The 12401-nt window shown below is 40.1% G+C and overlaps 2 protein-coding genes across 5 annotated transcripts in view; one reads left to right on the plus strand and one right to left on the minus strand.

Moving 5' to 3' along the window:
• Nucleotides 1-8561, minus strand: part of TRAPPC12 (trafficking protein particle complex subunit 12) — a 51399-nt gene extending 42838 nt beyond the window's left edge. The window contains exons 1-3 of one of the 2 annotated variants that reach the window (XM_005487227.3): nucleotides 8419-8561; nucleotides 6396-7606; nucleotides 3140-3256 (exon numbers count right to left, since the gene is read on the minus strand). In XM_005487227.3, coding sequence (XP_005487284.2) covers nucleotides 3140-3256; nucleotides 6396-7601 — 1323 coding nt within the window. In that variant the 5' untranslated portion in view covers nucleotides 7602-7606; nucleotides 8419-8561. Of the gene's footprint in view, nucleotides 1-3139; nucleotides 3257-6395; nucleotides 7607-8347 lie in introns of both variants that reach the window. The other variant, XM_074538132.1, reaches the window with a different exon arrangement.
• The window catches only part of EIPR1 (EARP complex and GARP complex interacting protein 1), a 91770-nt gene continuing 87861 nt past the window's right edge, over nucleotides 8493-12401 (plus strand). For all 3 annotated transcript variants that reach the window (XM_005487224.4, XM_005487225.4, XM_026793590.2), the window contains exon 1: nucleotides 8493-8633. In XM_005487224.4, coding sequence (XP_005487281.1) covers nucleotides 8592-8633 — 42 coding nt within the window. In that variant the 5' untranslated portion in view covers nucleotides 8493-8591. The remainder of the gene's footprint in view (nucleotides 8634-12401) is intronic.

Consider the following 12401-nt stretch of genomic DNA (forward strand, 5'->3'; position numbering starts at 1 on the left):
CAGAAGTGCTTTTATTTAAAAGTTTTTTACTGGAATTTTTACAGGAATGTGAGAAGGTGCTACTCGAGAATGCATACTGGAAACAGTCCAATATAAGGGATTGCTCTGTAGCCCTGGTTAAAAGAGGTGGTATCTTCATTTGTAGATGTAACCTAGGAGGTGGTACTGTCAATATGTAAGGACCACATCACTAAACAGGGACCAGATGATTTACAATGTCAGAACAATAGAAAAGGTAAAACACAAGGCAAGTAGTGTCATTTACAATGTAATGTGCTGAGTTCTGAGCAATGATAACAAAAAGATGTTAGCTTCAATTGGGAGAGAGTCTGAGAAGAGTTCCAAAGAGGATTATGAAGGCACCCAGGACAAGATGATTAGAGATGATTAGAGAAGGGTTATTTTTTCCTTTAAAAAGAAAATCTGAGAAGTGGAAGTGCCATGGCTATCTGCTCATACAAGGTAGCAGGGAAGAAGAAGCAAATATTAAGGAAAAAAAAATTACTTAAAAAGCAACATAAGACCAAAACACTTAAATGATTGTAAACAACTTTAGCTTTGATTAGAAGAAAGATTTCGAAGGAGGACTGATTGGAATGCCTTTGATTAACAACCAAAGGAACGAACTTCTGAAATAGCCTTTGAAAGTAGAAGCAGTATATTTGTATTTATTAAAACAGCCAAATAAGCTAACAGAATTAATCATATGGTAGAATAGAAGAGCTTCAGTACTGCAGCTGAAGACCTGTGGTTTAAAAATTTGGTATACTGGTGAGCATATTTTTCCACCCACACAGCATTAAAAAAATAGCTAGATACTAATGAAGCAGTTTCCTCGGAAGTAGGCAGACTTAGAATACTGTTTTTATTTTTTCCTTTTTTTTTTTGGCCCCATAACACAGTGGAGTTTGCCCAAGATCATCTGAGAATTTTATCCTAACAAATTTCTTCATAACAGGACTAAACACTCAGTTCTGGTTTCAGCTATCACTGGTGTCTTCCTAGAGCATGTGATAATTGTTGGGACTCTTAGATGGAAACTCATCTAAATTTAGCTTGTGATCAGGGACTGTACTATTAGGTCTCTATTGACTGTGAATTCAGACAACAACTCACATCTAAGCACCTAAACAACAGATATCAGTCTGAAGATGAAATTTATCCCAATTCTAAGCATTTCTCTTCTGCACTGCAAATGCATTCAAAATACGCTCTTCTAAGTTGCTGCAAGGGATTGAACTGAGTGACAAAAAAATCTCATGTTCATGTGGAGTACAGAAGGATACCAAATTAACAGCTAAGGAAGAATCTTAACTGTATGGAAACTGCACAGCAATATTCCAAATATTCACTAGTTTTTAACTAGATAAATATTGCCTGTAAGTTGTCCTTTGCATTGAAAGATTTATTTGCTGAACATATTTGGTCACAAATTCTCTCATAAACAAAGTGACTAGTAACAGAGTAGTTATTATATGTCATTCTGGCCTATTATGCATGTAAAAAGCATCATCTTTTTAGTTAATATCATCTAGCATGGGATTTTAATGTTTTAAAGTCTGAAATCCCTTTAACTTTAAAGACTCCAGTCAATCAGAAGTAAATTTTCCACATTTAGACTTTAAGAAGAAACGCAATGTTTGCAAGGGAACAAAAAAAGACTAACCAATTCTCATCATAAAAAGAAACAAGTTCTACAAATGAAACAGAGAAAGTTATTTTGCATAGTCAAAACCAACTAACAGCTAATGACTGAAAGCCTCGAAAATCGAAGAACATTTTAACTTCTACCCAAATGGTTTCTACTTTATAAAAAACCCCACCATTCTAAATAAGGCAAGGTTTTCTTTAAAAAAATAAACCTGCAAGTAAGGTAAGTAACCATAAATACCATAAGTAACAAAATATCCTACAGCTGCACACTGCCTCCCAGCTTCACCGCCTTGGGCCAAAAAGCTTTAACACAACTCTTCTGATGCTTAAGAGCAGGCTCAAAGCAAAAACAGTATCAGCAGCAGCACCAGCATTGTAATTTAAGGTACAAGATGGTCTGCACCACAGAAGAGCATCTTGCACAGACACCACTACCAGGCTAAATAGAAAGGTATTTCCCACACACCAAAAATCCTCTTCTGGAAGATGCAAAGTAAGTGTGAAAAAAAAAGCTTTTTCTTACTTAAGACACTGATGGGTACAAGACTTTTGCATAAGAATTTTTTCGCCTCTCAAGTCAAGCAAAACATTGAGATAAACAGAAAAACATGTGTCTAGGGTGGAGATCACAATCTGTCTTTTCATGTTTAGTTTCTAAAATTTCCTCTGAATTCTTTTACTAGCGCTTGTCGAGACCTCCTAGACTATTCCTAACATGACAAAAAAGTAATCTCTTATGGAGCTTTACATGTAAAGTCACACGATTAAATTAAAGCATGTTAAATACTACAGCCTGTCCTGATAATTCCTTATTACTTTTCCTCAGTAATTTTTCATCCATTTTTTCAAAAATAAAGTAAATCCAAACCATCTTGTTACGTCATCAGATTAAAGAAGGCTCAGTCATGTATGTAATAGTAATGAATTCTGCACAGGAACACAATGATTAAAGGGACAAGGCAAGGCTTACAAGGCTGCTAGACACAACTATTTTCAGAACAGAAATACTTACATTAATGAAAGGATTAAGATAAACTTTAATCTGGAAGTAATTTGCTTTAGTTTTCTGCACTGAAGTAAAAAATCAGGCAGCTGAAATTATCATACCAGTTTGGCTTGCCATTTACAACTTTTATGTCTTCTTGTAAAACACACAGGTGAAAACGTAAGTATATACACATGTAAACAAAAACATGATTAAAATCTGTTTTTCAACCATTTGCATTACATAAAAACTCACAATCACTTAAAATAATTTTTTGTAACTTATGCACATTAAAAATATGTTTACTATGTGATTTAAACCCAAATAATTAAACCTCAGTGTCATTCCCATTAAAGACTATTGTAGTTTGGCTAGTACTATTGAAGGGTCAGGAATACACTAACACAGTTTTTTTCCCCAGTTTCTCCTCAGCCAGTAGCTCCCAATTATCTTGAGAGAAACACAATATTAAATATATATTATATGATGATTGTTACTTACAATTAGCTGTTTTAAGCCTACAAATGACTGCTCTACTGAGTTGGCATTTAAAACTTGTCTCTTCACTGCAGCCTGCTCCCCCAAGAAGCGAAGCATTAGGTCTTTCACTGCATCTCCCTTGGTGTTCAGGGAACAGAAAAAGAAAACAGATAACAAGACTATTTAAAACATTATTTCAGCAAAATAAAACGTAGAATTAAAACTGACCAAAAGAGAAATACAAATTTTCCAGTACATATGTAATAAATATGTGTACGTACAGCATTGGAATGAAAACCTCTACATGTACTCCACATAATTTGCTATATTTTTTCTTCCATGTATAGGTTTCAGTTAGCATTAACATATTCAGATTTATTTCCTTTTTACACTATTGTCATTCATAGATCTTACAAAATATTCCTCAAAGATCTTCTAAAAACCAGAAAGTTTCACAGGTTTTTGTAATGTACATTAACACTGAAAGGTGCAATCTATTGATCAAAAATAAACATGCACGCAGTAAGTTAGCCTTAAATATTCACAAAAAATAAACTGTGAGAGATCATAAGCCAAAGTAAACAGCAATCCTTCAACAAGTGTTATAAATTTCAAAAGAACTAGCTGCAGGCATCAGTGAGAGAAACTGGGCTATCGGAGCTCAATAGCTGTTTGCCTAAAAAGAGAGTGAACCGCATATAATAACAGCAGAGCTTAGCAATGACAAACACAATTGACATTAAGTGTTTCAACTTTCTCCATGGACAGTGCTGGGAAATATATTTGTGTTTTCTGTCTAGCTTCTTAAGGAATGAGAACTACTGTTTCACTACATGGAAATTTTTTACCTCTAATGATGTCACTTACCCTATGAATAAACAACAGATCTGCCTGACAGAAGAGTCCAAAGAATTAAGAAAAGACAGCACGTGCAAAATTACATAAACACAGAAGATTCTTTAAATCCCCCCAACAGTACTTTGGATCCAACAGTCCTTTGGTTAGGAAACAGTAAAAATGAATGTAATGAAACAAAGGACAACGATAGAAGAGAGCAACTCATGAAAAAAAGGCATAATGGAAAGAGCATAAAAAGCAGCACTCAGATTTGTTCTGACACTTGGAGAACACTGCTACAGATAACCTTTACCATCTTTACCACAACCCAAGATAAGTTTAAAACACAACATTTTTTAAATGATTCTCAAAAAGTAGCATGCAGCTGAAATAAAAGTCATTCAGTATTTTTCTTGGTGTGATTTATTGACATAAGACTTGTCTTACAATATACTTCCTGAGCAAGCAGGGCAAAAAATAAAGTCCCAAGCTTGTCAACACATATAATGTGAAATTTCAGTCCTTCCCTGAAGCACACTTGGAGTTCACTCACTGCAAATGCATTTTTCAACCAACTTACCTGTCCGCTGCATGTAGCTTGGTTTAACACCTTGCATTAACATTCAGCATTAGCAAACTATTCATACCAAAGCTCTAATGACCCTTGTTGGAAGCTACTTTAACATTGAAAATATCCCTCCCACAATGTTTCAGTTGACATTTCAAGCACTCTACAATTACAAAGTTAAATACACCATTTGCAATACTATGGAACAATGATACCAAACCAGGGGATGTCAAATTAGTCAAGGCATGCACTCAGGCCACTGAAAAGCAGTAACTGAAAGTGAGGAAAGTTTTCTAAACATAAAGCACTTCAGAATTTTTCCCTGTGGACATGTCTATGAAACGCTTATAAATTATAGACAACGAAGAAAGCATTAGGATTTTCTTTAATTCCATTGATGATTTTACATCAGGTCTTTTGTAGAAATACATTGCATGGACATTGTCAAACATCTTCCCTTCAATTATGTACCAAATGGTAGATCTGCATATTTGCACGTGCCCAGATTTAGAGACTGATCAGCAGAAACAAGCCTTTAATCCCTGACTGCGCTGAGGAAGGTGAAAGAGAACTATTGTAAAAAAGGAAGCTTGCAAAAAGGAGACCATCATCCTTGGAGACTGCAGAAGGGATCACTCCATCTGTCTGACTAGCTGTCAGGAGAGAAAGAGTACACACTGGAATAACTCATCAAGGTCTAAGGGATATTTTGGGTACAACTGGAGGAGGAATAGCTTCTTGTTACACTGTTTTCTTTCACGCTAATTATTTGGCTCTGTGATAACAAACTAATGTTTTAAGATAAAGCAAACCCAAAAAGCAGCAGCAGTGTGGCATGGTATTGCTTGGTATTTATTGCTTGTGACAGAAACCCGAGATCTTTCAAATAATTAATTATAAGTCTGGACCTGATTCACTCCAGAAACTCTTGGGATAGCTTCTGCAGATTGGGAAGTTACTGCAGACTGCTCTCTACTTGTATTTGACTATTGACTGATGGTCTTTGTTATGCATAATTAAGGATTAAAGCATCCAAACTCTCAACACCATCTATCTACACAACAATTCTATTATCCAGAGGCATAGATATCAAAGAGTAGGATTAACCTGTTTCAAGAAAAAAACCAAAACATCATGATAGTAAGCTTGGCTGAGCAGCCAGGATAACTACTTCATGAGAAATCTTAAATACATGTGAGTAAAATTTCCCAAATTCTGAAAAAAATGCTTTATGCCTTCTCACCTGTTAGAAATTGATAGATGACAGAAAATTACTTTTCACTACTATGTTGTTTGCTTTGTGATCTCCTCTAGTCTTTTAATTTTGGGGTTATCCCTTGCCAGCAGCTTGCTGCAGCACTCAATCTTTCTTAGAGGTTGTACTTTTCCATCACTTGAGGAAGACAGAAATGATGCCATTTCAGCCAAAGTTAACATTATTGAGACCTCTGGGAACATGAGTGAAATAATTTCCCACTCAATCACAACAAGGAATTCCACAAACAAAGCTGTCTGCTTAGACTGTAGCACAGCTTAGAGGGTGTGTATATATTTCAAATGTGACTATTACCTTACTAACTCAGAGGATCAGAAATAAAGTACTTAAAAATACAAACAGCTTTGGCTTCTATGGAAGCTGTCAACACTGGTTTTCAATGCAGCAAACAAATGTCACTGTGAATAAATAAGATCTGGTCTTAGCCTCCTCCTACAAGACAGCAATGACACTGCATTTTCTAATTAGGGTTGAAGTAATACACACAAAGTGACCATCAGCAACAATATGAAATACTATGATATACAGATTATTGGACAGATCTACAGTATTTCTAAAATATAATCTCAGAGGAAGACACAGTAATAGACTCTTACCTGGATATTATCGAATTTCAACCCAGGCATGGTGAGATTCTCCTTGCCTATGAACACGGTGCTGTACTGCTGTGTAGCAACTGAAATGAGAACATTTCTTGTCTCCTCACTGGGAATCCAAGCATCATTTCTTCTATCCAGTTCGCTCATATTTAAGGCTGTGGCAAACGGGTCATCACTCCCAGCAAACACAGCTTGGATTTGTGAGAATGGCTTGGGGGACTGACTTATTTCCAGAGATGATGGGGGACCACCTGCTTCAGGTCTCCCATTTTGCACAGGGAAAGCAGGGTTGGATGAAGAACCATCTCCACCATTAGAAAGAGAGGACATTTGTTCTGGAACTGAAGAGCTTGCATTGGGATTACTAACAGAAATAAAATTGGATGTTGTGAATGAATCAAAAAAATCAGAAGCTAAAGTATTAGTGTTAACAGTGTCACCAAAGAACTTGCTTAGACTGGGACTTGGTTGAACCACCTGTGGATTATACTTCACTGGAGTCTCTATTATACTACTAAAACTGGGAGATTTCACCATCTGAGGCTCAAAACCATCAGGTAGGAATAACTGTGGCTGGGAGCTCGCATTGTTTGCTTGGCTGAAGATGGTGCACACAGGAATGGGCTCAGCCTCAGACGAAGGTTTGGTAGCACTGGGTGACAGCATCTGGTCCTCAGGTGTGCTCTCATCAACGTTGTTTGGTTTTGTTTCAACAGGAACATTGTTTCCCAGCTTTGGTTCCTCCTTCACTGCTTCCTGAATTGAGTCTTCCTTTAAAGATGCCTGATCATCTGTTCCAATCTCAGAAATGTCTTTTGGAGTTTCTTCATGTTCAGTTTCACTCTCATTACTTAAAAACTCTTCTTTATCCACTTCTGTCTGTGCTTTCTGATTATCTTTAGCTTCCATTTGGTCTACTATCTCCTGAAGACAACCAAGTTCACCTGTGTCATCTTCACTATTGTTTGGTGAATCTGAAATAATGACACTCTCCATCATTTGCTCATTAAGTTTATCTACAAAATTATTTGAGTCCTCTGATACAGTTTCATTCCCTTCAGACTCAAATTCATCTCCACCAAGGTCAATGGTTTCCTCATGAAAGAGAATTTCTTCCTGAGTTTTCTGCTGAACTAGGTCTCTGCTGTCATCTTCAGCTGAGGCGCTCTTTGCATCCTTAGCATTGCTTTCATTATTCTCCATAGTAACTGAAAAATGAGAAGCCCCCACCAAAACAAGAATTAGTTTTATTTTTTGTATGCTGCACAGGTGCCATAGCAAAACTCCTAAGTACTATACAAAAGTAAAATACCATAGTATTTCAGTAAATATACCATAGTAAAATTCTTCCTTTAAAAAATAGTGATTTCACTACTTCACATCTTCCCTTTAACATTTTTCATTTAATGTCTAATCACAGAATCAATTCTGAAAATATTTTCTCTTTATTTTTTCCACACGTCGTAAACTATTGAGATTGAAAACCAAATGCCTCCCACTAAACACACATGAAACAGTATCAGAGAACGGTATCAGAGAATGGTTTGGTTCGGAAGGAGACCTTACAAGATCATCTGATTCCAAACCCCCCACCATGGGCAGGGACACCTTCCACTGGACCAGGCTGCTCAGAGCCCCATCCAACCTGCCCTTACACTCCTCCAGGTTCGGGACCTCCTCAACATCCCCGGACAGCGACCCGTTCTAGCGACTCAACATTTAACATTTGCTTTCCGGGTCGCAAGGACGCGCTAGCTCCAGTTTCAGCAAAGCGCAGCGCTGGCTCCCGGCTGTCAGCAGGGCAGCTGCCGAGCGCGGCCGGGCTCAGCGGGGGCAGCGCTCGGCACGGGCAGCGCCGCTTGCGAGCCCCGGCCCGGACACCCCCCGGGGGTGGGCCCGGCCTCCCCTACGGCCGCCTCCGGGCACAGCTCCAGTGAGCACCCGCCCACCCGAACGACCCTCAGGCCGCGCGACCCCTCCGCTCCGTTCCAGTCTCTCCTTTCCCGTCCCGTCCCGTCACCTCCGGGCCGCCGCTGCGTCCGGCGCCGCTCCCCCCGCACTGCGCCTGCGCTCGGGCCGGGCCAGGCGGGGCTGCGCGCACGCAGCTCCCGGAAGCGGCCGGCGACGGGCCCCGCCGAGGGTCAGAAAGCATCGGAAGCGACGGCGGCTGCCTGGAAGGGCTAGGGGGTCGCGATGGAGGACGACGCGCCGGTGATTTACGGGCTGGAGTTCCAGGTGAGCGAGACCGGAGGCCAAGGGAAGGCTGGCAGGTGCCGGTCCTGCCTTCGAAAAGGCTCTGGCCGCGGGGTCGGGTGTGTGTAGTGGAGCAGAGGAGAGCCCGCCCGGGGGAGACCGGCGTCCTCCCTCCTCCCCAAGCCTGGACCGGGGCACCGCGGGCACCGCCAGGTTGTGGTGGCTTTTAAGGGTGCTTACCACCCGTAAACGCTCGGGCGTTTAAGGGTGTGTGCCCGGCCAGCGGCCGGGAGTCGTTCCCCACCCCAATCGCGCTGTTTGCCGGGCGGGAGCGGGGCCCGCCAGGCTCCTTCTGCCCGCGGTGCCCGGGGGGCTCCTGCCCGGGCACCGCTCCCGGCTCCGCGCTGGAAAAGGCTTTGTCTGGCGCTGCAGTGGTACCAAAGTACTGCCAAAGAAATCATTGATTCTGCCTTGTCAGAAAAAAAAAGAAAAAATTGCTTTTCTGAGGAGAGAGCATGAAACTGTTTCCAGTAAGTTACGAATTTTAATTGGTTGTACCCTGCCATAAATCTACGTGAACTTTGTGGGATCTCCCTGTAAAGTCTCTGTATGTGCATTTGTCCCATGCGACAAATCTGTGCATCGCATCAGTATTTTATGGCTGTAAAGAAATGGAACTGTCTAACTCAGAAACTTATTGATCCTCTTGTTAGAGGAGCACAGGTGTTGTGTTTAATGAGGTTTCTGTAAGTTCTGAGAATGCAGAGTGAGAGGGATCCTAATTCATTCTTCCTCCGCCCAAGGGCTTTACTCAGCTGTGATGCGTTGCGGCTGGCTCACCAGTACTAGCCATTATAGCCGTAATGCCTGCACAAGAAAACCAGCACCTCCTAATAAAGCAATTCATTCTGCTGTAGATGTAGTAATAGAAATATCTTCATGGGGCAGGTTTTTTTTGGCTTTTGGCACTTTCGCTAAAGTGTTCGTGTAAAGTAACGTACAAAGGTTCTTTGTAACAAATGACCTGCATGCCGAGTAGTGTGCTCTGTAGTCCTGACCATACCAATAGATTTCATTAGCAAATTTGGATTTGTTTGGTTTTCCTCCTCTGTGGGAGCTGCTACATAATGTTCACCTGCACTAAATGTTGAATCTACTGAAATCTGATGAAGTCTGTGTGCTGTTTTGTATGATAGTATTTTCTGATTGGCTTGAGATGGCTGTAACTTGGACTTCAAAATTAATGAAACTTATACTTAAATCTCTTTTGCAGAAGAGAATATATATCCTGTACTTAATAATGTTCATAGTTCATTTCTAGTAAGTCACATATAATCCATCTTCCAGGAAGATGGGCAAGCTAGTGTGTGCTGTCTGGAACCTCCATGGACCTGTGTATCCTGCCCCCTCCATATATCCATACCATATATCTGCTGCACACTTCTCTCCTGTGAAGTATGTAACTTGTTGGAGTTGTCTGGCAGGAGGATAAAGCAAAAGGGTGAATAAAGTGGCTGTAATAAAAGGAAATTGCTGTTAATACAGATCACTTGTGGAGAGGGTGAGGAAAGAAGAGATAATTTATGTGTAAGTCAGGGAGTATAGAGATGAAGGCTCTGATGTTGATTTCCATTAACTCCCAGTGTGTCTTTAAAACAAATTGCATCTCTGTGCTTTTTGAAAATGGAGACACTAATATAAAAACTTAAACCTAAAAATGATCTGGTTTTTCCAACTTCCATCTCTAGGTCTAATAAGAAAAATGATTATTTTTTTTAGAAGGCAGTTTCTTCTGTGTTGCTAGATAATAATGGTTAGCTGTATCATCACATTACTGCTTTTTGTCTGGAAGAGTCTGTTCAGACTATTTTTTTCAGCCAAGTTTTAAAAATTTTGGCTTTGCATCTCATGTTTGGGCTCTAGCAGTCAGTAGAAGTCTTTCTTTGGCCACTGATGGAGAAAGTGTAGTTGTGTAAATGTGCTTTTCATCTGATCTAATGTGACCATGTTTATAGGAACTTAAAGCTGATTCTTCCTAGGCGCTATCCACCAACTAACTTAACATTATTTCTGCATGGTTTTTGTTCATTTCCATGTATAGAATGTGTTCTGATGTATTAGCATATATAAGGTAACTTAGAATAATGAACAAATACATTTTTCTCTTTTTTAATCTCTTAGGTGTGTCTGTAAGTGATATGAATATTGTACAGACATGCAAATTATGTGTGAGTAACACTTTTTGTGACTTTTAAAAATACAATCTCACCATAGTTGCTCTGCTTGTCCAACTGCAGTGAAAATGAGAAGATTACAGTGGGTGGTGAATGAAAATGTGAGATACTGCTTCAATTAAGGTACTGAGTGATGGGACTGTGGCTCAGGATGATAAATACAAAGCAGCAGCTGCAGAACATTTCAATACCAAGGTGGTTCTTCTAAAAGGAATCTTGGTAGAAATAATCAATATCCTCAACTATAAGAATGTGATGAATGAGTTCCTGGGAATATTGCTGAGTGCTGTATTTTGTCAGTGAAATTATATTGTTCTTGTCCCGTGTAGAGTTGAGCTGGGCTTTATTTAATCTGAAATACATGGGATGTCTACCCCATGTTGAACTGGCTTTCATTTTCAGGGAGTCACAATTTCCCCCATGTTTTTCTTGAGGGTTTAAACAGTGACATTTTGAGCAGCTGTGAAAGTACCACTGAACATCTCAAAATGCCCTGTTTGCCTTAGTTTCAGATTTGCTGGATAACATTTCTAGCCCCGGAAATGAGCAGTGGGGAGGGGTGCTTTCTGGGATAGGCATTTGGGTCAAGCCTACATCTTGCTTGTTTAAAAGCATGCAGAAGCCAGCCAGCATCATGAGATGAGGGAAGTGGAACATGAGTTATGCCAGAGAATGATCATTTTGGAGCGTGTGTTTGGCACGTTTAATGGATTTTGGGGATACCACAACACTGAGCTGTATTTCAGCATGCTGGATACTTCTACTGTATGTTGCACATCAAAAGTATTTAGACATGTGAGGAAAAAGGACAATGAGCAGGAGGCAAGGACCACAGAAAGTTGCCTGGCTGAACACAGGGCCATACTGCCCAATGGGCAGCTCCAGCACCACCCTGAGATAGGGTCTGGCTGAAGCAGGCTTGAAAAAAGGGCACTGATGCTTTGGTAGAGTTAGTGTTCTCCATTGTGGTCATTGTGCTTCTTGAATAAATGATACTTGACCCATTTTGTGTTGTCTGTTGATTGTTAACAGGTTTTATGAATCTGAACAGACACTTGATTTTTTTAGGACTTGCCTGCTTGCAAGAATAAGATGAAACTTAATTTCCCTAAAGCCAAATGTGTTTTCTTAGAGTAAGAAACTTAAAGCGAAATACCATCTGAAACAGATTGTGGAAGACCTGCGACCAATGTGTGTGCACCTATTGTCATGAGTATGTTTTGAGAATAGCTCAGCTGACTTACCTGTGATGGAGTAAAAGCCAGGTGTAGATTTACTAGAAGTGGTAAATGGGGTCTTCCCTGGAAAATGTGTGTTGCTTGTGAGCTGCCCAGGGAAAGCTGTGCTGGCTTTCAGGCTTGGCTCTGTTCCTGTGTGGGAGTGAAGAGCCTATAGCTCCTATTGGCAGTGGTCTTCTCTTCCCTGGGGGAAGCTTTGTGGTCTCCTGTGGGTTCAGAGAGAGCAGCCTAAGCAGAATGTACTTAATAATTTTGGTCCAGCTTTAGTAATGATTTTGGAAGATTTACTTTGAAAATTGAATCAGTTTAAGAAACTGCCTAATAATGTCTTACTAAAT

This window comes from Zonotrichia albicollis, chromosome 3 (assembly GCF_047830755.1).
Source record: "Zonotrichia albicollis isolate bZonAlb1 chromosome 3, bZonAlb1.hap1, whole genome shotgun sequence".
NCBI lineage: Eukaryota > Metazoa > Chordata > Aves > Passeriformes > Passerellidae > Zonotrichia > Zonotrichia albicollis.